General features: G+C 34.2%; 2 protein-coding genes, 1 long non-coding RNA gene and 1 pseudogene across 3 annotated transcripts in view; 2 read left to right on the forward strand and 2 right to left on the reverse strand.

Moving 5' to 3' along the window:
* The window catches only part of LOC125869434 (uncharacterized), a 41,910-nt gene extending 38,154 nt beyond the window's left edge, over nt 1-3,756 (reverse strand). Inside the window, exon 1 of the long non-coding RNA XR_007446816.1 lies at nt 3,694-3,756. This is a non-coding gene — a long non-coding RNA (uncharacterized LOC125869434). The remainder of the gene's footprint in view (nt 1-3,693) is intronic.
* On the forward strand, nt 142-24,727 carry LOC125869398 (putative late blight resistance protein homolog R1A-4). The gene is given in 7 exon segments (XM_049549980.1): nt 142-720; nt 723-2,877; nt 2,964-4,074; nt 4,162-4,249; nt 4,334-4,449; nt 24,147-24,191; nt 24,276-24,727. Coding segments are annotated over 6 exon segments (3,885 nt in total). The 5' UTR covers nt 142-338; the 3' UTR covers nt 24,180-24,191; nt 24,276-24,727.
* Nucleotides 14,387-18,347, forward strand: LOC125869399 (putative late blight resistance protein homolog R1B-8). The gene is made up of 2 exons (XM_049549982.1): nt 14,387-17,052; nt 17,144-18,347. The coding sequence occupies exons 1-2, from the start codon at nt 14,387-14,389 to the stop codon at nt 18,345-18,347; spliced, it is 3,870 nt and encodes a 1,289-aa protein (XP_049405939.1).
* A 586-nt stretch (nt 24,728-25,313) lies between the features above and the next one.
* Nucleotides 25,314-27,594, reverse strand: LOC125869432 (AAA-ATPase ASD, mitochondrial-like; annotated as a pseudogene).

Consider the following 27,594-nt stretch of genomic DNA (forward strand, 5'->3'; position numbering starts at 1 on the left):
GATATATAAATCGAGTTCAAGTTAAAGGATATATGGTATAATACCTTTTGAATAATTCTTTGGCACTTTATCTTAGTGCGCCAGCAATGATTTTGTTTTTTTTTTTGTTTGTATGGCCCAACTCCTTCAAAATATCTTACGCGTAGTGGAGAGACCTATTTCTTATCTTCTACTTCCTCTTTATGATTTTTTTTTTTTTTTTAGCTAAAAGTTATACTCATATACATATTACTTAACTATTTATTCTAGATTATAAGTTTCAAAAAAGTTTAATTCCCAGTCCACAACAGTGTTCTTCATTTCCAGTCCACAACAGTTCTAATTCTTGTGTAACAAGGATGTATTTCAACAATGAATTGTCCGATCTGAAATATAGCCTCCTTAGCAGGCTGCAATATTCAACTTACTCGGATGTTGGAAGGGATCGAATAAATTTCTTTCTATGGGAGTTAAAATTTCTTGATTGTTTTCTCTATTTGAAAAGGTTACCGTTTGCAAGTGAATGCGGTATGCTAAATGTCTTACAGAAAATGATAGAAATTTGGAAAAGTCGGTTTGAGATGGCAATTTATATATGTATGTATGTTGAAAGAATTAGTCCTTTGGATGGATTTGTCTACTGGAAGGAGTTAATTTGGAAAACTAAGCAAGAATTCAGAGCCCAATACTCCTTTCCGAAATCACCACTTGCAACCAACAAGGTGATTGATGATGATGATAATACTCGTGGTTTTTTGTTCCAGGACACATGAAGGAACAAATAGAACAAGTGTTAAAGGAGTTGAAGTTATTGAGATTTTTTGTCTGCTTTGTTTCAAACAAATGTAGCATACAGCCTCAATACCGATGTACTACTTTTTATATTCATGCTTTAATTGAGGCTAGCCACATCGCAATGGTTGTGTGGTTGCATTTGCCAGTCTATGGCAACGGAAATCAAGACTTGGCTCCAAGTGAAGTCAGTCGTTTGCTTTCTGATTTCATGGAAATGAAGATTAAGTTCATTGAGCCAGGCATCAGCCGCAACAGTATTTATATTGATGTCCTGCAAACTTTGAAGTCAACCATACCACAAGCTCAAAAGAAGCATGCAGCTGAGAGTGGCATTGTGGAGATTCCAACAAACAGTCTGACGGTTGGTTTGAGTGATCAAATGGCTAACCTTCAGGAGATGCTCTGCCTTCTAAGAGACAATCTCATTCATCTGCCAATACTAGATCTGGAATTTCATCTTCAAGATATGGATTCTGTTATTCTTGATGCCGGACTTCTTATTTACTCATTATATGATATCAAGGGGGAGAAGGAAGACACAACATTGAATGATATGAACCGAGCACTTGGTTTGGATCTTCCAAGAAACATTGAGCCTATCAAGGCGATGGTCTACCTTGTCATGCAAAAGGCATTTCATTGTAACTTGCCAAGGATTCATGGACTAGGTTATGTCGATTTTCTATTGAAAAACCTGAAGGATTTCCAAGGCCGTTATTCAGATTCACTTGCTTTCCTCAAAAATCAACTTCAAGTAATTCAAACGGAATTTGAGAGCTTGCAACCTTTCCTGAAGGCTGTTGTAGAAGAGCCACACAACAAGCTCAAGACACTGAATGAAGATTGTGCTACACAGATAATTAGGAAAGCATATGAGGTGGAATATGTAGTTGATGCTTGTATTAACAAAGTAGCTCCTCAGTGGTGCATCGAGCGTTGGCTCCTGGATATCATAGAGGAGATTACTTGTATCAAAGCAAAGATTCAGGAAAAGAACACGGTTGAGGATACAATGAAGGCTGTCATTGCTCATACATCATCACAATTGGCAAGGACTCCAAGGATGAATGAAGAGATTGTTGGGTTTGAGGATGTCATAGAAAATTTAAGAAAAAAACTACTGAATGGAACCAAAGGGCAAGATGTCATTTCAATTCACGGCATGCCAGGTTTAGGTAAGACGACTTTAGCCAACAGACTCTATTCTGACAGGTCAGTTGTTTCTCAATTTGATATTTGTGCACAATGTTGTGTGTCTCAAGTATATTCTTATAAGGACTTGTTATTGGCATTGCTACGTGATGCTATTGGTGAGGGTTCTGTGCGTAGAGAACTTCATGCCAATGAATTAGCTGATATACTTCGCAAAACTTTATTGCCCCGAAGGTACCTTATCCTTGTTGATGACGTGTGGGAAAATAGTGTTTGGGATGATTTAAGAGGTTGTTTTCCAGATGTCAATAACAGAAGCAGAATCATTCTAACAACGAGACATCATGAAGTTGCCAAATATGCTAGTGTTCATAGTGATCCCCTTCATCTTCGTATGTTTGACGAAGATGAAAGTTGGAAGTTGCTTGAAAAGAAAGTGTTTGGTGAAGAAAGCTGCTCCCCTCTCCTAAGAGATGTTGGGCAGAGAATAGCAAAAATGTGTGGACAACTCCCTCTTTCAATTGTTTTGGTGGCTGGTATTCTGTCAGAGATGGAAAAGGAAGTCGAATGTTGGGAACAAGTGGCCAACAATTTGGGCACCCGCATTCACAATAACTCAAGAGCCATTGTAGACCAAAGTTATCATGTTTTACCCTGTCATCTTAAGTCCTGCTTCCTTTATTTTGGAGCATTTTTAGAGGATAGAGTGATTGGCATTTCAGAGTTAACAAGGTTATGGATATCAGAATCATTTATAAAAAGTAGTGAAGGCAGGAGCTTGGAGGATATAGCAGAAGGTTACTTGGAGAATCTTATTGGAAGAAATCTAGTAATGGTTACTCATAGGGCCATTTCAGATGGTAAGGTCACAGCATGTCGCCTTCATGATGTATTACTTGACTTCTGCAAGGAAAGAGCAGCTGAGGAGAATTTTCTACTATGGATAAAACGGTAATATATATGACAAGTAATGCTACTTTCAATCAATCAAGTATTTCAAATTAATGATATGATTTTGCTAATTGATATTTTCACAGGGATCAGAGTACCAAAGCTGTTTACTCTCACAAGCAGCATGCTCACTTAACCTTCACTGAAATGGATACTCTTGTAGAATGGAGTGCGTCTTGCTCACTTGTTGGCTCTGTACTTTTTAAGAGTTATGACCCATACTTTCCCCGTCGTCCCTTATCCTCTCATGCTTTTGCAGTTTCACACATTTTATTAAATTTTAAGTTTCTAAAAGTATTGGATTTGGAGCACCGGGTTGTTATTGATTTTATTCCAACTGAGCTTCCTTACTTGAGGTATTTATCTGCACACATTGATCAGAATTCAATTCCTTCAAGCATATCCAATCTTTGGAACCTTGAAACTCTTATACCAAGACGTGTGAGACGTTGCACGCTACTACTACCTAGTACAGTTTGGGATATGGTTAAATTGAGACATCTGTATATTCCTGACTTCAGCACAGAAAATGAAGAACCATTACTCGAGAACTCTGCAAAACTTTATGATTTGGAAACCCTTTCCACTCCATATTTCTCTTGTGTTGAGGATGCAGAATTGATGCTGAGAAAAACACCTAATCTTCGAAAACTGGAATGTGAAGTTGAATGTTTAGAATACCCCCCTCAGTACCATGTGTTGAATTTTCCAATACGGCTTGAAATACTAAAGCTTTATCGATCAACAGCCTTTAAAACCATCCCCTTTTGCATCTCTGCACCAAATCTCAAATACTTGGAACTCTCTCGGTTTTACCTGGATTCTCAGTACTTATCAGAAGCTGCTGATCATCTCAAGCACCTTGAGGTACTCATACTGAGAAGCGTTGAATTTGGTCATCATAGGAAATGGAAAGTGAGCAATGGCAAGTTCCCTCAACTCAAAATCTTGAAACTAGAATATGTGTCCTTGATGAAATGGATTGTAGCTGATGATGCCTTTCCTAACCTTGAACAATTGGTTTTGCTTGGATGTCAAGATCTTATGGAGATCCCTTCTTGTTTTATGGACATCCTTTCCCTGAAGTACATTAAGGTAGACAAGCGCAACAAGTCTGTTGTCCAGTCAGCCAGGAAAATAAAAGAAACACAAGTTGAAGTTAATCAAAATATTAATTTCAAGCTCCACTTCTTCAAGGTACACTACAGAGAAAAACTTAATGAACTATTTTCACTGTTATCTTTAACCGTGCTTGGCCTTGTTTAACATCCGATTTTTCTCTAGTTTTCAGTGCAGAAAGTTGTGTTCACATACGATATATCTCATGAAGAAGTGATACATAAGGGATTTAAAAGTTTAGCCTCTTCTCCAGGTGCTGATTAGTTTTTCTTTCTATCCTTTTTTTTTAGTACACCAAGTGAATTGATTCATCTTTTTTGCCTTTTTGATATGAAAGGGATGCAATCAATTGAAATTGATACAAATGAGAAGAAAGTTATTGTGTTCGGAAATTGGGATGCTGATCAAGTTCAATTATTTGTGGAGAAACTGATAAACCATGGTGTTAAAGATGTAAGTGTATTTCACTTCATTCTTCAAAATGATAGATTACACCTAGAGAATATACACAAGAGGCACAAAAGGTCAAGAACATATCTAATCAAATCATGCCTTTTACCTACAATACCTACAATATTTGACTATTAGCCTACACACTTACCTACAATATATGACTATTATCTTACACAATTTAATAGTTGAAATACTCTTTGACAATATCTTAACACTCCCCCTCAAGCTGGAGCATATATGTCATATGCTCCAAGCTTGCGGCAAATATATTCAATCTGTGTTCCTCTAAGGGACTTGGTGAGAATATCTGTCAATTGGTCATTTGAACCAACAAAGCTGGTGACAATGCATCCGGACTCAATCTTCTGCCTAATGAAATGACAATCCACCTCTATATGTTTCGTTATTTCATGGAAAACTGGATTTGAGGCAATATGGAGGGCAGTCTTATTGTCACATATAAGCTTCATATGTTTGAATTCAACACATTTCAACTCTTGAAGAAGTTGTTTCAACCAAATAAGCTCGCTTGTAGCAAGAGCCATAACTCGATATTCTGCTTCTGCACTAGATCTGTCAACGACATCTTGCTTTTTACTTTTCCAAGAGCTTAAATTGCCACAATCATAACACAGTACCCGGAAGTAGAGTGTCAATTAGTTGGAAAACCTGCCCAATCTGTATCAGAATATCCAATGATGTCAACGTGACCTTTGTCTTTATATAACAATCATTGTCCTGGAGCTCTTTTGATGTATCTGAGGATGCGAATCACTGCGTCCCAATGATCTTTACATGGAGATTGGAGAAACTGACTAACCACACTTACTGAAAATGAAATATCCATGCATGTAATTGTGAGATGATTCAATTTACCAACCAGTTTTCGATATCTACCAGGATCTTCTAATGGATCCCCCTGTCCCGAAACGAGTTTGATGTTTGGATCCATAGGAGTGTCAATAGTTTTGCAATTTAACATGCATGTCTCCTCCAATTTGTCCAAAGCGTATTTTCTTTATGAGATAGAAATACTTGTCTTGGATTGTGCTACCTCAATTCCCAAAATATACTTTAACTCCCCCAAATCTTTGGTTTGAAAGTGACTGAACAAATGTCGTTTTAGCTGAGATATTCCTTCCAAATCTTTTCCATTTATAATAATGTCGTCAACATAAATGACCAGATACATGTTCTTTTCTGGACCATTATGTCAATAGAAAACAGAGTGATATGCTTTACTTTGAGACATCCCAAATTGTTGGACAACAGAGCTAATTCTACCGGGCCAAGCTCTCAGAGATTGCTTGAGGCCATATAGAGAACGTTTGAGACGACATACCAAGTTTGACTCCCCGTGAGCAANGTTGTGATCTTTTAGCTATTATTATGAGCTTTTGAAATAGTTGTATGTATGAAGTCCAGTTTGTTAATTCTTTATCTGTTACTTTTATATTTTGGATGTAATTGCTTTTTAATCTTGTAAAATTTTGAAAGTGTATCTTCATGTATTCTTTGATTAGCCTTTTAAATTTCACGTTCCGTTTCTCATTAAAATAAAATAGGCAATCTTGTCAATAAGCCTGCATGATTTTTTTTATCCATTCATGGCTATAAAAGGTTATCAATGATATTTAGATCTTAAAAAAGACTCACACACAGTGACACAGAGTAAAGAGACTATATTATCTTAATTAATTTCACATACTTCTTGCTTGATGCCAAATGCTCAATCCCTTTTTATGTATTTTATTTAATACATGAAATGTAATTGGTAAAATTACTATTGTTGATTTAAGCATTTTCTATTTGATAACACATTTTTAAATTATATAACAATAGTAAGGAATAAACGTGCAACGCACGTTGCCAGAAACTAGTATCTATATAAAAAGAAAAAAAAAACAGTTGCAATTATTTATTGGCCGTAAACTAAAATCTGTATTATTTGTTATGTCTGCTTTACTTCTGTATTTTTAACTGCTTTGATATGCATTACTTGAGCTGAGGATCTTTTGGAAACTGGTTACTTAAGTTAGGACGTAAGGTTTTTATCCATTTTCGACTGTGCTTTTTGTTGAATGGTAAATGGACACTTTTAAGGCAGTTCTCACACAAAGTAAATTATCATATCATCATATATTATTATAACGGGGAACCTCCAAGGTAAAAAGTTGAATTACCATACTACCCCTACGCTAAATTAAAATTTGATTAAATATAAATATTTTAATTACACAATGGTAGAATTTGAAGTACTTAAGCCCTTTAATAATTAAATTATCATTTTCTTGATAAATGAGTACATTAATATTGCTTTCTTCATAAATGAGTACATTGATATTGCTTTTAATGATAATCATAAATCTCATAATGGAAGAATTTGAAAAGTTATGATAAGAAAAGTTATTCATCACTTTAATATAGAAATCAATTTCAGAATTAAAAATTGAATTTAAAGGGTCATTTCCTAAAGCTATTTAAGAACCAACTTACAAAGATGGAAGCTCACAATAGGAAATCGAATTAAGGAAATTGCACAATTCAACATGAGAAGATAAGAGAGTTAGAAGTTGCAAGTGAGGATAACCAAAAAAAATGCTGAAAATTTGTAATTAAGAAGAAAAAAATAGCAGCGGAAAAAAAGAGAGTAAATTTAATACATGTGTAGTATTAAATAGTGAACAGTCTTATGTTGATATGTTGTCTCAAACAATAACAAAGTTTTCTTTTCATAGCATGAGGACTTTCTTTACAATATCCTCAACTTTTCGTTCTTGCTTTCTTTCTCCATTATAGAACTTTTCTTCCATATTAAGCATTTAGAATTGTATGGGTGTTGGACTTGAAGTATAGATATCAATTTAAGGTATATGTAGAAATTTTCTTATTGTGCATTTATATGAGAACCATTAATCATTTTTGTTATTCATTTTTGCACATACTAATTTATCATACGTTTGGACCTAATAACATAAAAATGCAACTCATTATTTTAGTTACCAAACTAAATTTTGCAGGTTCATCAAATGTTTAATCATTTGACATACAATAAAGAAGTTATTTGAAAACATTGATTGTTCATCTATTTTAAATTATATTTTTTGTTTGAATAACTTGTGATACTGATTAAAATGTAATTTTGACAGTAATTTATACATTTCACAGGAGTCGCGTGCAAATCACGTGTCCAGGACTAGTATTATTATAAGTGGGAACATCACAAATGAAAGTTGAAATACCAAAATGCCCTTATAAAATTAAATGACTCTATCACCATTTTTAAGATAAAAAATAATAATCAGATTTTCCCACTTTTAGTTATCTTTTTTCACTATTTCTTTTCATTTTATTTAATAAGAAGTCCAAAAGTCCATGTATGTGGGTAGTATCTTATAAACAGAAGTTCAAAGATCACAATTGATCTTACAATCGTTTCTAAGCCAAAATGGTGAGTCTTATTTTAAGTTTGAACTTCTTTTTCATTTCCTCTATTAATGTTTTGTTCAATTCTTTGAGCTTTGTTCTTAAAATTTCTCTATTAAGAACTTGTCTTTTTTTTTCAAAAGAAACTTTTCATAAGAGTTTTAGGTATTTACAAATGTATATTCAGTTTTGATATGAAATTGTTGAAAAATATGGGTACTACAAACAGAGGTTAGAGGCAATATGAAGGAATTGCTTTTCCAATTGTATGAAGGGATTGTTGTACACAAGTGCAAATAAGATTAGATTTGTTGTGCACATGAAATACTTTTTTTTTATATCAAATAGAAGATCACATGAGGCAAAAAATACTTCATAGTTTGTATTGAATTATTTATGAATATTTTATTTCTCCAAATAAATTATTTTTTTGTGTAAAAAAATGTGATGAACATAGCTTTTGATATCGTTTAACAGTGATGATTTAATTTTGACGTCGAGCAGGGTTGTTGTATACGGATATTGTGAAGTTCATGATTATTATGATCACATTCTTTCTTCCATTTTGAATCTCCAGGTAATTGTTATTTTAATTTTAAGATTGCCTTTCTTTCGCTCTTTTTTTTTCCATTTCTATTTCATTTTTGTTTTATTTTGGTGGAAACTTTTGAGTTCTTATACATGAAACTTGTTTTTTTCATATTTGCCTTTCTCCATTTATCAGGTACGTTTCTTTTAAATTTCTCAACTCTTTAAATATAAGTAGTATGAATACTCTTTACAATAATAAATAAATATTATTTACAAAACAATAACATGCACTCTTTATTTATCGATATGCAATTCATTCCCTTTTGGATCAAGTTACCATGAATTTTTAATTTTAATTTTAGGATTAGATTTTTCCCAATTCAAGATTCTCTTAATATACTTTCTAATTAATTAGTAATTATATTTGGATATTTAATACTACCGAATAGTAACTATGTAGGAATAAAAGACTAGAGAATTTACATAATCTCAAAAGTATCCAATTATGAATAGATGTTGTAATCATTAATATGATGCAGTTAGAGAACATTTTTACGATGATAAATACTACTACTAGATATCCTACATAAAAATGGCCCTACAAATTCCCACGTTGTATAAGTAAGATAAGTTACCATTATTGTCATCGGGTTCTTTATGATAGTAATTTTTTCCCAATTTGACAATATTCATGAGTTATGCATTTTTTTTTTTCACATGGGCGGTTTTAAAAGTAAGAAATTTGACTTATAAAGTTGAATTGCATACTAAAAAATCACCCAAAAATTGAAAGATTTTTAAAATTTTAGTTAAACACTGATCTTATTACAGTTTTTATGCTAAAATATCAATATTCATTCTAACAAAGATTTAAAAAGTTGAACTTAAAAGAAATACAAATATGAGAACCATTCATATTAACTTAATTAATTAAAGAAAGTTATAGTATATCTTTGGAATTAAATCTTACTATTATATAAGAATTCACAACGAATTTGCATTGAGAAACCTTTACATTTGTAAAGTTAGCTCTTGAATACTATATACATATACAATATAAGTAACATTTGTAATATGCAAAAAGAGATATAAATTATTTTATTTTATTTAAAATACTACTTTAAATGTATTTATTAAATTACTTTGTTGGACTACACTAAATATTTATTCAAATACTTTAACATAATAAAATCATCCCACTTTATGGTACTATATCGATATATCGTTGTTGTTGTTGTTGTATAAATTAAAACAATTTGAAATATCTATTCAAGGTCCTCCAATTTAATAAGCTTTATAATCTAACATTGTCGTTCTCTGTTGTTTTACAACTTTGCGATCGAACATCATGTTTGTGGATATAAAAAGTATAACAAACTTTTATTTTGTTTTATAACACTAATATGTTATCAATCGATGTAACTTTTTTTTAAAACTGTGTACTTATTGACATAGGGTGGACGCGCAAAGCGCGTGTCCAGAAACAAGTATTATTATAAGTGGGAAGATCTTAACTTCAAAGTTGAATTACGATTTTACCCTTTCACTAAATTTAAATATTATTAAAAACTAAAATATCCTTTTACATTAAAGAATAAAAATGTCCTTTGAATTACCAAACATCTTAATATGACACACATATTTAGATTTTAGTCAGAAACTTTACATATCCCAACATTAACCTATCTAATTCTCATAGATATTATGTATACCATTAATTTTTAAATCACTTTTATAATTCCTGACTTATAATTATACATACCAAAAAATTGTTTTCAAAATCACTTTATATTAATGCATACACTAATTTATATGTATAATTGTTGATGGATGATTATTGGTGGATGTAATTATATTGCTCATCACAGTCATTATATGTTAATGCATACACTTAGTTATTCTAATGTATCATTGTTGATGGATGTAATTGCTCATCACATATGCAACAAAAAAAAGGTAAATCTATTTATGCTTTTATTAGTTATTGAGGAAGATCCTCCATTCTTTTACATTGAAACTATTTCTCTCATTATTTTTTGTTATTTAAAAGTTTTAGAATTGATTAGCTATTTTATTGTTTTTAGTCTACTCTATTTCATCTTATTTTCGAATATTTGTGGGAAGAGCATAATGTACATCTGAAGCTATATAATTTATTGTGATGTTATAATAGTCTTACAGTATTAATAAAATTCAAGTTTTTTCGCCTAATTATTCAATGTAATGGATATTGATAATTTTTTATATATACTCTTCAAACATTATGTGACATCTTCACAACTAATAACTCATATGAAATCTACGTATCAAAATGATACAATTTCTCAAAACTATTTGATATGATTGTCAGATTGTCCATTTGATGTTAAGCTTTAATTTGGTGTTACACTCCTTCTCTTTTGATTACTTAATTTTATAAGTACCCATTTTAAGAAATTTCTTTAGAAGATAAAGAAAAAAAGGGGCGTACAATAATCTATTTCATAAACTAATACTATCTGTTAGAATTTCTTAGTCTAATACATTCTAATTTACCTTCAAAGATTAGTCAAATCTGCTATAGGAAAGTAAGACATGACAAACATATATTTTGGGACGGAAGAAGTATCTCTATCACAACTAATTACTACGCACTTACTTTTTCCCCTTCTACTTTTAGGCAATTCATCACATACATATTGTAATTGTATTTAAATCGTCTATAAAAATTTATACTAAGTAGCAAAAAATTCACGTATATTTTTTATTCTAAAATTTAATTTTTTTAACATAGAAATCTTGTAGTAATTACAAGGGGCAAACATGCGACGCGTGTTTCTAAAAACTGGTAATGTACATATAAGAGTAGAAATAACTCACAAGTTTATCTGTATACCTCCTAATATGACCACTGTTTTCTTGAGGAGAACAGTTCAGCTGATTGCTGCAATGGTTGGACCCAACAGATCAGTCCAAACATCTTGCATCATCTTGAAATTAATACGAGTGTTCAAGTGTATGTGAATATTTGTTAACGCCTCGTATATATACATTTGTCATTTTTTTTTACATACTAAAAAAGGAAACTACATCACATAAATTGGGACAGACAGAACAATATTTTATATATATATAATTTGGGTGTGGTCCATGACCATATATATTTTGAAAGAAACCGCTTTGTAAATTCCAAGTTGGAACGACGTTTCTATGGCCAATGTTGAAATACTATTCTAGTCCTGATTAGGAGACTTTTTGTTTTTTTCATATATAGATAAGTCCCTTTGAGAACTAGAAAGGTTAAATTAAAGATTAAGATCCAATAATGCATATAAACATTTGTCTGTATATATAATATATATATTAATATGATGGCATCAACGAGAAAGAGATAGTGTTTCTGTAAAAAATTGTTCAATTACTGCTTGATACTTTTAGAGTATATAGATACCATCAAAGTATATTTATACTCCGATGGTATCAATAGTGGTTCAGTGAATAAAACAATGGGCAGTCAGGTAAATAGTTTGGGATGTGAGTCCAATCAGGATAACTATATTGATTGAGTTGAGTCTAATTTACGTAAATACTTTGCCTAATGAGTCCAATTTGTATATTTTTTCTAATTTTGATTTGGTACGTAGTTTAAGAAAGTAACGAGAAACTTTTGAATCTTGTAGTCCTTAACTAAATAATGTAGAATGTACCTAAAATATTCTTTAATCTTGTGGTCGTAAATATGTTAGGCGGACAGTTAAAATTATAGAGTAACAAAAAAAATTGAAAGATACATTCTTTTTGAAAAAAACCAAAAAGAAAAGTAAGACAAACAAACTAAAACGTACAGAGTAATATATACTATTGTTTTTAAAGACCGATGTAAGTCAAGGTATTTTACATTTTCAAAGACCATTGTAAGTCAAGAAACTTAACACATTGATGAGAGTGCATTTTCCAGGAAACTGTACTTACTAATTGCTTTACCTAAACACAAAGTCTCATCTTATACTACCTTCGTCCACTTTAATTGTCATAATTTCCTTTTTTAGAGTTAAACTATAAAAACTTTGACTAATATTTTAGGATGTATTTTTTCATCATATTGATATGCAAAAAATTACAATTTATTGTACTTTTCATATATTTTTTGAATATCTATATATTTTGTTTAAAATATTGAATTGATGCAATCTAATTTAACTTTGAAAATTAGTCAAATTAACTTTTAAAAAGCGCAGACAAATAAAAGTGGACGGAGAAAGTATATATGTATTACTAATAAACAAAGACAATTACTTTATGCAAGCTGGTACCAACGAAGGGACGGCTTAATAAATTAATTTGTTGAAAGACTTGGTTCAACAAAGAGTATACTTTAATTAGTTTGTTCTAAGGCTTTTCATTCGACTTTCCTCCCAATTTGGTCTTTTAATTGTAAATTTGTATACTGAATACCAGCTGATTTAAAACATCTTATCTTAGATGATATGTACCCCATATCTTATCTTAGCATGAACACTCCATGGGAACTCTGCGGTTAGAATTTGACTAATTTTCAAAGTTAAATTATATTATATCAATTTGATATTTTAAACAAAATATATAGATATTAAAAAAAAACAAAAAGTACAATAAATTGTAATTTTTTGCATATCAATATGATGAAAAAATACATCCTAAAATATTAGTCAAAGTTTTTATAGTTTAACTCTAAAAAAAGGAAATTATGACAATTAAAAGTGGACGAAGGTAGTATAATGACACTTTGTGTTTAGGTAAAGCAATTAGTAATTACAGTTTACTGGAAAATGCACTCTCATCAATGTGTTAAGTTTTTTGACTTACAATGGTCTTTGAAAATGTAAAATACCTTGACTTACATCGGTCTTTAAAAACAATAGTATATATTACTCTATATGTTTTAGTTTGTTTGTCTTACTTTTCTTTTTGGTCTTTTTCAAAAAGAATGTATCTTTCATTTTTTTTGTTACTCTATAATTTTAACTTTCCGCCTAACATATTTAAGACCACAAGATTAAAGAATATTTTAGGTACATTCTACATTATTTAGTTAAGGACTACAAGATTCAAAAGTTTCTCGTTACTTTCTTAAACTACGTACCAAATCAAAATTAGAAAAAATAAAGGAAAAAATACACAAATTGTTCTATTCACTGAACCACTATTGATACCATCGGAGTATAAATATACTTTGATGGTATCTATATACTCTAAAAGTATCAAGCAATAATTGAACAATTTTTTTACAGAAACACTATCTCTTTCTCGTTGATGCCATCATATATATATATATATATACTCTAATTGTAGAGAGGAGTAACTGTGTAGTGTTTTTACTGAAGCACTGCTTCAATTAACTATTAAACACAAATTAATAGTTAATTGACGTTGGAAATTTGGGAGTTCTTGATGTTCTTCTTCTTGGTGTTCTTGAGGAGCAAGACACAAAAAGAGTACATTTGATCCAAAATTTCGATTGAAAAGTGTTAAAAGTTGTTTGGGGTCTTGTTTAGGTAAAGATGGTTTTGCAAAACTTGATTAAAAAATAATGGCATGGTCCGCATGGATGAGCCTTTTCTCAAATGACAATACATAGATAAGCCAATTTTTTAACGAATGAGCTTTTTCTTAAATTTTGATGACATATTTGAATTTTTTCCATAAAATAAATAAAAATTTAAATAGACAAAACACCTTTTAGACTTCTTGACAAATACTTTAAAATATTCTTTGGCACTTTATCTTAGTATGCCAGCAATGACTTTATATTTTGTTTGGCTGCCTCTCACTTTATTTGTCTGCCTTCCTTAAATACTTTTGAATATTCTATGAACTTTATCATAGTATTCCAGCAATGACTTTGTATTGTATAAAGAAACTATACAATGCTCTGAGGTGAGAAAGTGAAGAAAGAAACTACAGTACTCTGTATTGCTCTTCTTTCCCAGTCCACAACAGTTTTAATTCTTGTGTCACAAGGATGTATTTCAACAATGAATTGTCTGATCTGAAAGATAGCCTCCTTAGCACGCTGCTAGTCAAAAAATACTCGAATGCGGTATGGGATCGAATAAATTTCCTTCTATGGGAGTTAAAATTCCTTGATTGTTTTCTCCATTTGAAAAGCTTCCCTTTTGCAAGTGAATGCGGTATGCTAAATGTCTCACAGAAAATGATAGAATTTTGGAGAAGTGAGTACACTAGAATACTTGGCATTTGTCCAGATCCAAGAAAAAAATACAGGAACAAGAATGTGCGTATGTGGAGCCTGTATCTTGAAAAAGTTAGGGAGGTAATTTGGAAGGCTAAGCAAGAATTCAGAGCCGAATACTCCTTTCCGAAAACATCACTTGCAGCCAACAAGGTGGATGATGTTAGCCCCAAATTTGTGATGGAAGTCATGGATGTTTTTGTGGAGAACCTCAATGTTCTAATGAAGATCAATGATCCATGTTTGTGGCTTTTTGTTCCAGGACACATGAAGGAACAAATAGAACAAGTGTTAAAGGAGTTGAAGTTATTGAGATTTTTTGTCTGCTTTGTTTCAAGCAAATGTATAGAGCCTCAATATAGACGTACTACTTTTTATACTCATGCTTTAATTGAGGCTAGCCACAACGCAATGGTTGTGTGGTTGCATTTGCCAGTCTATGGCAACAAAAATCAAGATTTGGCTCCAACTGAAGTCAGTCGTTTGCTTTCTGATTTCATGGAAATGAAGATTAAGTCCATTCAGCCAGGCAACAGTATTTATATTGATGTCCTGCAAGCTTTGAAGTCAACCATACCACAAGCTCAACAGAAGCATGCAGCTGAGAGTGGCATTGTGGAGATTCCAATACACAGTCTGACGGTTGGTTTGAGTGATCAAATGGCTAACCTTCAGGAGATGATCTGCCTTCTAAGAGACAATCTCATTCATCTGCCAATACTAGATCTGGAATTTCATCTTCAAGATATGGATTCTGTTATTCTTGATGCTGGACTTCTTATTTACTCATTCTATGATATCAAGGGGGAGAAGGAAGACACAATGTTGGAGGATATCAACCGGGCACTTGGTTTTGATCTTCCCAGAAACATTGAGCCTATCAAGGCGATGGTCTACCTTGTCATGCAAAAGGCATTTCAATGTAACTTGCCAAGGGTTCATGGACTAGGCTATGTCGATTTTCTATTGAAAAACCTGAAGGATTTCCAAGGTCGTTATTCAGATTCACTCGCTTTCCTCAAGAATCAACTTCAAGTAATTCAAACGGAATTTGAGAGCTTGCAACCTTTCCTGAAGGTTGTTGCAGAAGAGCCGCACAATAAGCTCAAGACACTGAATGAAGATTGTGCTACACAGATAATTAGGAAGGCATATGAGGTGGAATATGTAGTTGATGCTTGTATAAACAAAGACGTTCCTCAGTGGTGCCTCGAGCGTTGGCTCCAGGATATCATAGAGGAGATTACTTGTATCAAAGCAAAGATTCAGGAAAAGAACACGGTTGAGGATACAATGAAGACTGTCATTGCTCGTACATCATCACAATTGGCAAGGACTCTAAGGATGAATGAAGAAATTGTTGGGTTTGAGGATGTCATAGAAAAATTAAGAAATCGACTACTGAATAGAACCAAAGGGCAAGATGTCATTTCAATTCACGGCATGCCAGGTCTAGGTAAGACGACTTTGGCCAACAGACTCTATTCTGACATGTCAGTTGTCTCTCAATTTGATATTTGTGCACGATGTTGTGTGTCTCAAGTATATTCGTATAAGGACTTGTTATTGTCCTTGATACGTGATGCTATTGGTGAGAATTCTGATCAGCATAGAGAATTGATATGTGATGCTATTGGTGAGAATTCTGATCAGCATAGAGAACTTTGTGCCAATGAATTAGCTGATAAGCTTCGCAAAACCTTATTGCGCAGAAGGTACCTTATCCTTGTTGATGACGTGTGGGAAAATAGTGTTTGGGATGATTTAAGAGGTTGGTTTCCAGATGCCAATAACAGAAGCAGAATCATTCTAACGACAAGACATCATGAAGTTGCCAAATATGCTAGTGTTCATGGTGACCCCCTTCATCTTCGTATGCTTGACAAAGATGAAAGCTGGAAGTTGCTTGAAAAGAAAGTCTTTGGTGAACAAAGCTGCAGTTCCCCTCTCCTAAAAAATGTTGGGCTAAGAATAGCAAAAATGTGTGGACAGCTCCCTCTTTCAATTGTTTTGGTGGCTGGTATTCTGTCAGAGATGGAAAAGGAAGTAGAATGTTGGGAACAAGTGGCCAACAATTTGGGTTCCCACATTCACAATGACTCAAGAGCCATTGTAGACCAAAGTTATCATGTTTTACCCTGTCATCTTAAGTCTTGCTTCCTTTATTTTGGAGCATTTTTAGAGGATAGAGTGATTGGCATTTCAAAGTTAACAAGGTTATGGATATCAGAATCATTTATAAAAAGTAGTGAAGGCAGGAGCTTGGAGGATATAGCAGAAGGTTACTTGGAGAATCTTATTGGAAGAAATCTAGTAATGGTTACTCAGAGGGCCATTTCAGATGGTAAGGTCAAAGCATGTCGCCTTCATGATGTATTACTCGATTTCTGCAAGAAAAGAGCAGCTGAGGAGAATTTTCTACTATGGATAAATAGGTAATATGATAAGTAATGGTACTTTCAATCAAGTATTTCAAGTTATATTTGAAAATTAATGATATGATTTTGCTAATTGATATATTCACAGGGATCAGAGTACCAAAGCTGTTTACTCTCACAAGCAGCATGCTCACTTAGCCTTCACTGAAATGGATAATCTTGTAGAATGGAGTGCATCTTGCTCACTTGTTGGCTCTGTACTTTTTAAGAGTTATGACCCATACTTTCGTCCCTTATCCTCTCATGCTTTTGCAATTTCACACATTTTATTAAATTTCAAGTTTCTAAAAGTATTGGATTTGGAGCACCAGGTTATTATTGATTTTATTCCAACTGAGCTCTTTTACTTGAGGTATTTATCTGCACACATTGATCAGAATTCAATTCCTTCAAGCATATCCAATCTTTGGAACCTTGAAACTCTTATATTAAAGAGTAGATCAGCTTCGAAACATAACAGGGTATTACTACCTAGTACAGTTTGGGATATGGTTAAATTGAGACATCTGCATATTCCTTACTTCAGCACAGAAGATGAAGAAGCATTACTCGAGAACTCTGCAAAACTTTATGATTTGGAAACCCTTTCCAGTCCATATTTTTCTCGTGTTGAGGATGCAGAATTGATGTTGAGAAGAACACCTAATCTTCGAAAACTGATATGTGAAGTCCAGTGCTTAGAATCCCCCCATCAGTACCATGTGTTGAATTTTCCAATAAGGCTTGAAATACTAAAGCTTTATAATAGATCAAAAGCCTTTAAAACCATCCCCTTTTGCATCTCTGCACCAAATCTCAAATACCTGAAACTCTCTCGCTTTTACCTGGATTCTCAGTACTTATCAGAAACTGCTGATCATCTCAAACACCTTGAGGTACTCAAACTGTCTTGCGTTGAATTTGGTGATCATGGGGAATGGGAAGTGAGCAATGGCATGTTCCCTCAACTCAAAATTTTGAAACTAGAATATGTGTCCTTGATGAAATGGATTGTAGCTGATGATGTCTTTCCTAACCTTGAACAATTGGTTTTGCGTGGATGTCGACATCTTATGGAGATCCCTTCTTGTTTTATGGACATCCTTTCCCTGAAGTACATTAAGGTAGACGAGTACAGTGAGTCTGTTGTCCAGTCAGCCAGGAAAATACAAGAAACACAAGTCGAAGAGTATCAAAATAATAATTTCAAGCTCGTCATCATCAAGGTACACTACAGAGAAAAACTTAATGAACTGTTTTCACTGTTATCTTTAATCGTGCTTGGCCTCGTTTTACATCCGATTTTTCTCTAGTTTTTAGTGCAGAAAGTTGTGCTCAGATACAAAAAATCTCATGAAGAAGTGATACATAAGGGATTTAAAGTATTAGCCAATCATCCAGGTGCTGATTAGTTTTTCTTTCTATCCTTTTTTTAGTACACCAAATGAATTGATTCATCTTTTTTGCCTTTTTGATATGAAAGGTACAAAATCAGTTGAATTTGATAGGAATGAGAAGAAAGTTATTGTGTTCGGAGATCTGGATGCTGATCAAGTTCGATTATTTGCTCAGAAACTGATAAACCATGGTGTTAAACGTGTAAGTCTATTTCACTTCATTCTTCAAAATGATAGATTACACCTAGAATATATACACAAAGAGGCACAAAAGTTCAAGAACATATCTAATTAAATCATGCCTTTTACCTACAATACCTACAATATTTGACTATTATCCTACACACTTAACTACAATATATGACTATTATCTCACACACAATCTAATAGTTGAAATACTCTTTGGCAATATCTTAACACTCCCCCTCAAGCTGGAGCATACATGTCATATGCTCCAAACTTGCTGCAAATGTATTCAATCCGAGTTCCTCTAATGGACTTGGTGAGAATATCTGTCAATTGGTCATTTGAACCAATAAAGCTGGCGACAATGCATCCGGACTCAATCTTGGATTGTGCTACCTCAATTCCCAGGATCTTCCAATGGCACCCCTTGTCTCGAAACGAGTTTGATGTTCGGATCCATAGGAGTGTCAATAGGTTTGCAATTTAACATGCATGTCTCCTCCAATTTGTCCAAAGCGTATTTTCTTTATGAGATAGAAATACTTGTCTTGGATTGTACTACCTCAATTCCCAAAATATACTTTAACTTCCCTAAATCTTTGGTTTGAAAATGACTGAACAAATGCCGTTTTAGCTGAGACATTCCTTCCAAATCTTTTCCAGTTATAATAATGTTGTCAACATAAACGACCAAATACATGTTCTTTTCTGGACCATTATGTCGATAGAAAACAGAGTGATATGCTTTACTTTGAGACATCCCAAATTGTTGGACAACAGAGATAATTCTACCAAACCAAGCTCTCAGAGATTGCTTGAGGCCATATAGAGAACGTTTGAGACGACATACTAAGTTTGACTCCCCTTGAGCAACAAATCCAGGAGGTTGCTCCATATAAACTTCCTCAGCAAGTTCACCATGCAAAAATGCATTTTTAATATCTAGTTGATGAAGCGGCCAATGATACATTACTGTCAAGGAAATAAGTAGTCGGACAGATGCAATTTTGGTAATGGGAGAGAATGTTTCACCATAGTCGGCAACAAGGCGAGCTTTTAGTCGATCAACTGTTCCATCTGAACCCATTTTTACTGTATAAATTCATCGACTTCCAACAATAGATTTCCCCTTCGGTAACTGGACTAATTCCCAAGTGTTATTGGTCTGTAAAACATTCATCTATTCGATCATAGCTTCTCTCTACCCTGGATGTTCCAATGCTTCACTAACAATCTTTGGTATAGGTACAATAGATAGGGTAGATACAAAGGTATAATATAATAGGGACAACCGATGATAACATAAACAATTATATCTCTCTGGTTGTTGATTTCGAATAGAACATATACCTTTGCGTATGGAAATTGGTGGGGTTGTTGCATTTGATGAAGGCATGACTGGACCAGGTGACGAAGGAGCAAAAGAGGAGTCATCATGAGCTACCACTGAATCTAGACTAAGAGTAGTACTATCATTGTTATCACTAAGAGGACGAGCACGTCGCGTGTATACTTAAAGAGGAGGATGAATGGTTTGAGGGTTGTTCAGAAGACTGACTTGTGGTAGAAGAAGTATAGGTACTACAGAATTTGACGAATTAATTTTCTTCTTGTAGTGCTTGGTGTAAAATAGAGAGATGTTCCACAAAATGTTACATCTGCAGTGATAAAATATTTATTTGTTTTTGGATCATAGCACGTGTAACCTTTTTGGTGATGAGAGTATTCTAGAAATACACACTTGATTGATTTTGGTTGGAGTTTTTCATTTCTAGTACTTTGATCATGGACAAAGCAAGTACATCCAAACACTCTCAAAGTAGACTATAGGGATTTTGACCTGGAAAGAGAATTGAGTGAGGACTTTCATGTTGCAACATAGTGAAGGGCATTCGATTTATCAAATAACAAGCAGTGAGAACGACATCCCCCTAAAAGCGAAGAGGAACATAATGATGTATAAGCAAAGTACGAGCAGTTTCAAGGAGACACTTATTTTTACGATCGGCGACTCCATTTTGTTGAGGAGTATATGCACAAGAAGTCTGGTGAGTGATTCCCTGAGACGACATGAAACTGACAAAAGGAGATGATAAGTACTTCTTGGCATCATCACTGTGTAACCTTTATTGAAATACAAAATTGATTTCTTATCTCAGCACAATTTTTTTGAAAAATAGAGAATACTTCAAAAGGGTTTTTCATTAAAAACACCCATGTGCAACAGGAAAAATCATCAATAAAGGTAACAAAATATTGAAATCCTAAACTTGAAACAACACGACTAGGGCCCATACATCTGAGTGAACAATGTCAAACATATGTGTGGCCTATAATTGACTCTTTTGGGAAATAAAGTGTGACTATGTTTCCAAGTTGACAAGACTCACATTCAAAAGAAGACAAAGTGGAAAGAAAATGAATTAATTTTTGAAGCTTTGCAAGACACGGGTGACCAAGACGGTTGTGGAGAAGATCAGTTGAAGTAGTGGAAGTGAAGGCAACTGGTGGTGGTGATTTTGACATGTGATACAGAGTCCATGTGACTCATATCCTATTCCAATCGTCTTCCCCGTTCTCAGGTCCTGTACAACAACACAGTCAACCAAAAAAGTGACACCGCAATTAAGGTGTTTGGTTAATTTGCTAATAGAAATCAAATTAAATAGTCATTCAGGAGAAAAATAAAATCGAGTTTAAGGAAATAGAGGGAAGAAGTTGCACGTCCCATATTCCTTTTACTGCAGTTCTTGATCCATTAGCAAGAGTAATTGCAGAGAGGGTTGCAGAATGAATAAGATTTGAGAAAAGATTCTGATTACAAGAGATATGGTCAGATGCACCGGAATCCAATATCCATGGGCATATGGGTGAAGACCTGGTTAGACAAGTAAAGGAATTACCAATTTGTGAGGTTCTAGATATATGCAATTGTCGTGTAGTTGCTTGATACTGCAAGTAATCACTATAATCTGCTCCAGACAAAGTAACAGAATTGGATAGTTGACCACATGTGTCTTTGTGGGTTTGAACTATGTGAGCCGCACTCTGATTGTTAGTACGTGGTGGTCGACCATGCAATTTCAAACAAGATTGCCGAGTATGGCCTGGCTTGTTGTAGTAGTTGCAATAGGGTCTATTGTTTCTATTGTTCCCCCTTTGATGGACATTTTGTTCTTATAGATTTTCATTATTTACAGCTAATACAGATGTCTCAAGGTTATTGGTATGAGTTGTTTCTGAACCAATACGCAATAATCGAGCTGAAATATCGATTAAGGAAGGAATTGAGGAACTTGCCAAGATTTGATCCCTTACAGAACTCAGATCAGATTGAAGTCCTTTCAATTCTAAAACCATAAAGAACTTATCTCTTTGTTGCTCCTGTGTGGTGACACTTTCAAAAAGTGGCATGAGAGAATCAAATTGATCTTTCAAGGTGTCTATCTGTCCTAAATAACTCGTCATAGCTTGATTAGTCTGCTAAAGTTGGACTAAGTTTGAGACTACCTTGTATATACGATGGATATCATTCGTATACAAAGTCTTAGCTGTAGTCCAAACTTTATACCAAGTTTTACAAGATTGAAAAAGATTGAGTAATTTAGGATCCAAAGAGTTCCATAAAAGATTGCATAATTGAGCATCAATTCGACTCCACTTAGTCCTTTCACTAGCATTAATATCACTAGTATTTTTAACCAAATTGCAACATCTCGGTCTTAGAAAAAGCTAATTTTAGAAAGGCATAATACATAATTATGTCATTTAACTGGCTTCAAATCACATTTATGCCCTTCAACTTTGGGTGTGCACAAGTAGACACTTAAACTTGTATAAAGTTGAACAAATATACACACATGTCCTACGTGGCATCCTACATGTCATTTTTTGTCCTACGTGGTGTCCTACGTGTATTGTGCCATGTAGGACTTGTGTGTTTACTTGTTCTACTTTATTCAAGTTTAAGTGTCTATTTGTGCATATCCAAAGTTGGAGGACATAAACGTAAAATGAGGCCAAGTTAAAGGGCACATTTATGTATTATGCCTTTTAGAAATGACTAAATTAGAAAGAGCTAAATTGAGAATTGGTACAAGTTACTCTTAAATGATGAGTTTTGGGTCAACTTCAAAGGATCATAACTTTTAGTACAGGATGATTTAGGTGGTCCATGAGGTATCAAATCGAAGGTCGTTGAGTCCTCTTTCCAACGCCGCTGAGTTTGCTAAATTCTGAGTTCAAATGAAGGAGATATGCATGTTTGAGTGCAGTCTGTCTTGTTAAGAAAATTCATCCATTTAAGGAGGGTATTTTGGTGTTTTCCTTACCCCCACTAGCCTAGCACGTTAAATTCACTCTTTTAGGGATCTAAATTGATTGGAATCAATATTAGTCATTCCAAAAGAGCGTAGGGTTTTTAGAGAGAAGTTCAAGAGGAGAAAAAGAAGAGCGTTTAAGATTCTTGAAAGCTTTGAGGATTTTCGCCAAGAACTTAGTTCTTACAAGGTGTGTAAGCTTTCATAGTGTTGGGTTTATTCGCCCTATGTAAGCTTTCATAGTGTTGGGTTTATTCACTCTCATGCCAATCATGTAAACTTTTACCCATGAATTCATTCTTGAAGTTGATTATTGAGTTCTTGAGTTTAATTGATAATGGAGGTCCTTGAGTCCTTTAGGTGAGGGTTTTTGCTAATGAGTTGAGTCTCTTGATAGAGTTTTGGGTGGGTTTCATTGAAAATGTTTTGGGCTTGTGAAATTTCATGAAATTTGACCATGGAATTGCATTGTATATAAATTGAATCGAGTTTGGGAGAGGAAGAAAAGATCGGGCAAAAATATGCGCCTAGGTCCGCATCGCGGAGACATTTTAGAATTTCAGCTTTAAGATAGTCACCCCCCTCTCCGTCTCATGGAGAGGATACAGAGTCGTCTATCTCAACAATTATTTCGTGACCAGAAATTTAATTCATCCTTAGCGTCGCGTCAGTGTTCTCCAATTTGTGTCTTCGGTCGTTTCTTATGATCTATTATCTAAACCTTCCTAAATCATTGAGAGATCCTACATTCTAACCATAGCTCTTAGATCTTCATTTCAAATCAAAGTAAAGATTTACAGTAAAGTTCGAGAAAATATTTTTGAGTTATCTTGAGAAGTCTTTTACAATCTTCAAAAACTCTTTTTAAGACTTGAGTGAATGAGTAAGAGAATGAGGAGAGTTGAGTTTCATGTTTCAAATTGAGTATAAGGGAACTAAGTATTCCCAAGTACGCAACACTTTTACATTTAAAACGAGAAGAAACCATGATTTCTAAATGAGTTCATGAGGAGTTTTTGAGTATTTTCTCTTTTAAGAGAACCTTTTGAGCAATTATCTCAAATTGAGGAGGAGTTATGTTTTTAAAAAGTTTTATTCTGCATGATTTTGATGAATCAGAAATAGCCTAAATTTTATGAACTGTTTTCTCTGTTATCTTTACCTGGTGGCCTCGTTTTACATTTGGGTTTTTCTCTTGGTTTTCTTGCAGAAAAAGACATACCCAAGGCATTTAAAAGATTAGTTTTTCTTCCAGGTACTACTTTTTTTTTTCTTTCTTTCCTTTTTTTGAGTACAACGAATAGATAGATTCATCTTTTTTGTCTTTTCGATATGAAAGGGAATATGAATCAACTTCAACTGATATGAAAGAGAAGAAACTTACTGTGACCAGAGATGTGGTGCTGATGAAGTTCAATTACTTGTGGAGAAACTGAGAAAGCGTGGCATGCTCTAACAAAATGCTGTGCTCTGGTGAACTCAGCCATGATGGATTTCCAAATAATGACAGGGTTGTAGTCCCAACTTGTCAGCACAAATGTGCTATAGTCATGTTGTTTACTGTAATACCATTTCATGACACACACACAAACATTAACTGTGTAGTAAAGTTTTGATGGATCAGTAAATCTGAGTTCAACCCATTGTAATCCATTCAAATTCAACTCAAAAAATGCCCATTGAGTTATTCTTTAACAGGGTATCCAGAATTTGTAGCTGGAGCAATTTGGAATATCACATGGAATTTCTTTATGAGTTATTTCGTTTAATAAAAGATTCTGTAAAACGTCCAACGGCTGTTGCATTCATTGTAAACTAAATACATCTCAGAATGTAACTATTGAACAAATTTTTCATCTAAGTCCTTGAGGTTTTATGTAAGTCATTAGATTTTACGGATCCTGAAGTGAATGGTTTCAGCCTTTTCTATTTTCTTATGAGTTCACCAAAATGTTGTGATGCCACTCTGCTACATGTTAGAGAAATGACAATGTTAGCACCCAAGAGTATGGCCTAGCGGTCAATCAATGAAGCAGGTGAAAACAACAAAAGCGAAAAATACTAAGAGATTTATTCCCATCTATCTAAGTACCGCTAAACAGAGATACCTGATACCTCTTTGTTTGGAAGAAGCAGGTACTCAGTAAAATGGTCGAGGTGAGCTCGACACCATCAATAATAGTCCACAGAAAAGAACAATGAGAAAGTCACAATACATGTCCATATGCTTGGAACTAAAGAATTCAAGGCACACAATGTATTTCAGTAATATTTTATCTCTGCCTGCAGTTGAATATACCAGATATCAGATCTGAGACAATGTCTAAGCATTTGAAGAAGACAAAAATTGCAGTGGTACATACTCTATGACAAACATGTACTAACAGTATTGTCAATGTTCCTTGCAATCTTTAACAGGCTTAGCTTCAAAACCTCCTTCCGGTCTCCTCTCAAGTTCATATGGCATGTAAGTACCAAGTATCCTGTCCCACGTCACAAAGAAAGGCTTGAATAGTTATACTTGGTCCCATAAAGCTGGTGATGGATATCATGGTAAGCGGAGTTGTTTTTAAAGAAGATATGAAAGAGATTTCCGGGCAACCATAGTCCACAGTTATCATCAACCGTCTTGATCGTAGCAAATGAGAAAAAGAAGATGGAGGTACGTGGTGACATGCCAGATACAAGGAAAGCTAGAGCCCCGCCGATTGTGTCAAGAATCAGACCCTCCAAAGGGTGGTTGTACAAAGCTCCAAATGCATACGGAACAATTAGCCGGTGATATTGAGCATGGATATGTTTGTACAAGAACTTGTTTTGGTGCATGTACTGATGCATAAAATATTGCCAAGTATCTAACATCAACATGGCAACAAATAACTGTCTGCCAAGAACAAAGATTGAAGTGTGTCGATCCCCACCAGATTCACCATCATCTCCTGTGACCTGCTCCATATTAGTAGATAATCAGACAACAAGAATTAGTAAAAATACAAACATAAAAATTGACATGATGTGGAACAAGAATATGACAATCAGGTTCATGATTGGAACAAGATACTAAAAGTTACTTATCAGAATTCAGAACATACGAAAGCTGTACAACTTTTAACTCATTAATCAGATATTAGTTGTATCCGGTATGAACTAGCCCTCTCCTAATTAAACTTGTCTTTTTCGTCTACACCGTCAGCATTCTTAGCTTCTTCAGTAGCCTTTGCTCTCTCTTCTTCCTCAGCCTTCAGTTTTGCTTCCTCTTTTGCAGTTTCAAGAGCTTTAATCAATCTCTCCAAACAAGTGTCTGCATTTTCCTTTGAAGACTTAGGCCTAAAATTCTCAGCAATATCAGCAGGAGTCATAGTAGTTTCCTCCAATAAACGACGAATCTCAGGAAAGTGAACATGAGATTCATGACGTCAAGATAGTTATGTGCAAGAACTTTGAATGACTCAAAGCAACAGTACGATAGGACAATATGTTTATCCATCCTCCCCCTCCTAATTAGAGCAGGATCAAGCTTCTCCACGTAGTTGGTAGTGAAGACGATAAGCCTTTCACCGCCAATAGCTGACCATAGACCATCAATGAAGTTCAAAAGTCCAGATAAAGTTACCTCACTTTGCTTTTCTTTCGTCTCTCCTCCTTTTTCATCTTCTCCTTGACGGCATCTTCCTCATTTTTTCCTTTGTCTTCCTCTTCTTTCTTCTTCTTATTCGTCTCTCGTTGACCTGTAAGGTAAAGAGAGCAATCTATGTCTTCAATCACAATAATAGATTTACCTGTTGTATCTATCAGGAGTTTTGTTAGCTCGGTATTGTCCTTAACCGATGTCAGCTCAAGATCATAGACATCATACTTCACGAAATTAGCCATAGCAGCAATCATGCTAGATTTACCGGTTCCTGGAGGACCATAAAGAAGATAACCACGCTTCCACGCCTTGCCAATCTTGCATAATACGCTTTTGACTTGCTAAATGTTTCGAGATCATCTATAATCTCTTGCTTCTTGTTTGGATCCATAGCTAGAGTATCAAATGTTGACGGATGCTCAAATACTACTCCACTCCACATCCTCCCTCCCCTGTATCTATAACCACCTCCATCTCCTTTATTGTTTGTGTACAGCTTTCTTTGTCGCTCTTTCACAGATATCGCCTTTCCTTCATCCAACACATACTTCAAGTATGAATTTGTGATAAGGTCGCGATTCTTTTTGTGAAATTTTAGCTTGAAATACCTCTTCTCATCCTCCCTATAAAAAGATATTGTCTGTCTGCTAGCTGGTTTTTGGCTCGAAATCCACCAAACCTTCTCACCTTTATATTCATCGGTTATCTCCTCATGATCATCCATGGTTAGAACAAGAGATTGACCATCCTTCACCACGTTGGCTTTGAGACGCTTATCTTGTGTGCTCGAGTTCTTGCTAAGGTACCTTTCAATCACTACGTAAGCTTTACTCCACTCAAACCACCCTTCAGTTTCAAGTTCATAAAACATAATGTGCATATAAGGATAGAAATAGGTAACGAGTTTATCGGTATACCTCCTAATATGACCACGAAGTTCGTGAGGAAAGTAGTTCTGGTACATGGTCCAGATGAACATGATTGCTGCAATGGTTGGACCCAACTGAGTCCAAACATCTTGCATCAT

This window comes from Solanum stenotomum, chromosome 6, assembly GCF_019186545.1.
Source record: "Solanum stenotomum isolate F172 chromosome 6, ASM1918654v1, whole genome shotgun sequence".
Classification (NCBI taxonomy): domain Eukaryota; kingdom Viridiplantae; phylum Streptophyta; class Magnoliopsida; order Solanales; family Solanaceae; genus Solanum; species Solanum stenotomum.

Excerpts from the sequence above, each read along its gene's own strand:
- LOC125869399 (XM_049549982.1), top strand. The coding sequence starts at position 14,387 with ATGTATTTCAACAATGAATTGTCTGATCTGAAAGATAGCCTCCTTAGC. Across the intron at positions 17,053-17,143 it reads TTTCTACTATGGATAAATAG|GGATCAGAGTACCAAAGCTG; the intron begins GTAATATGATAA and ends ATATATTCACAG.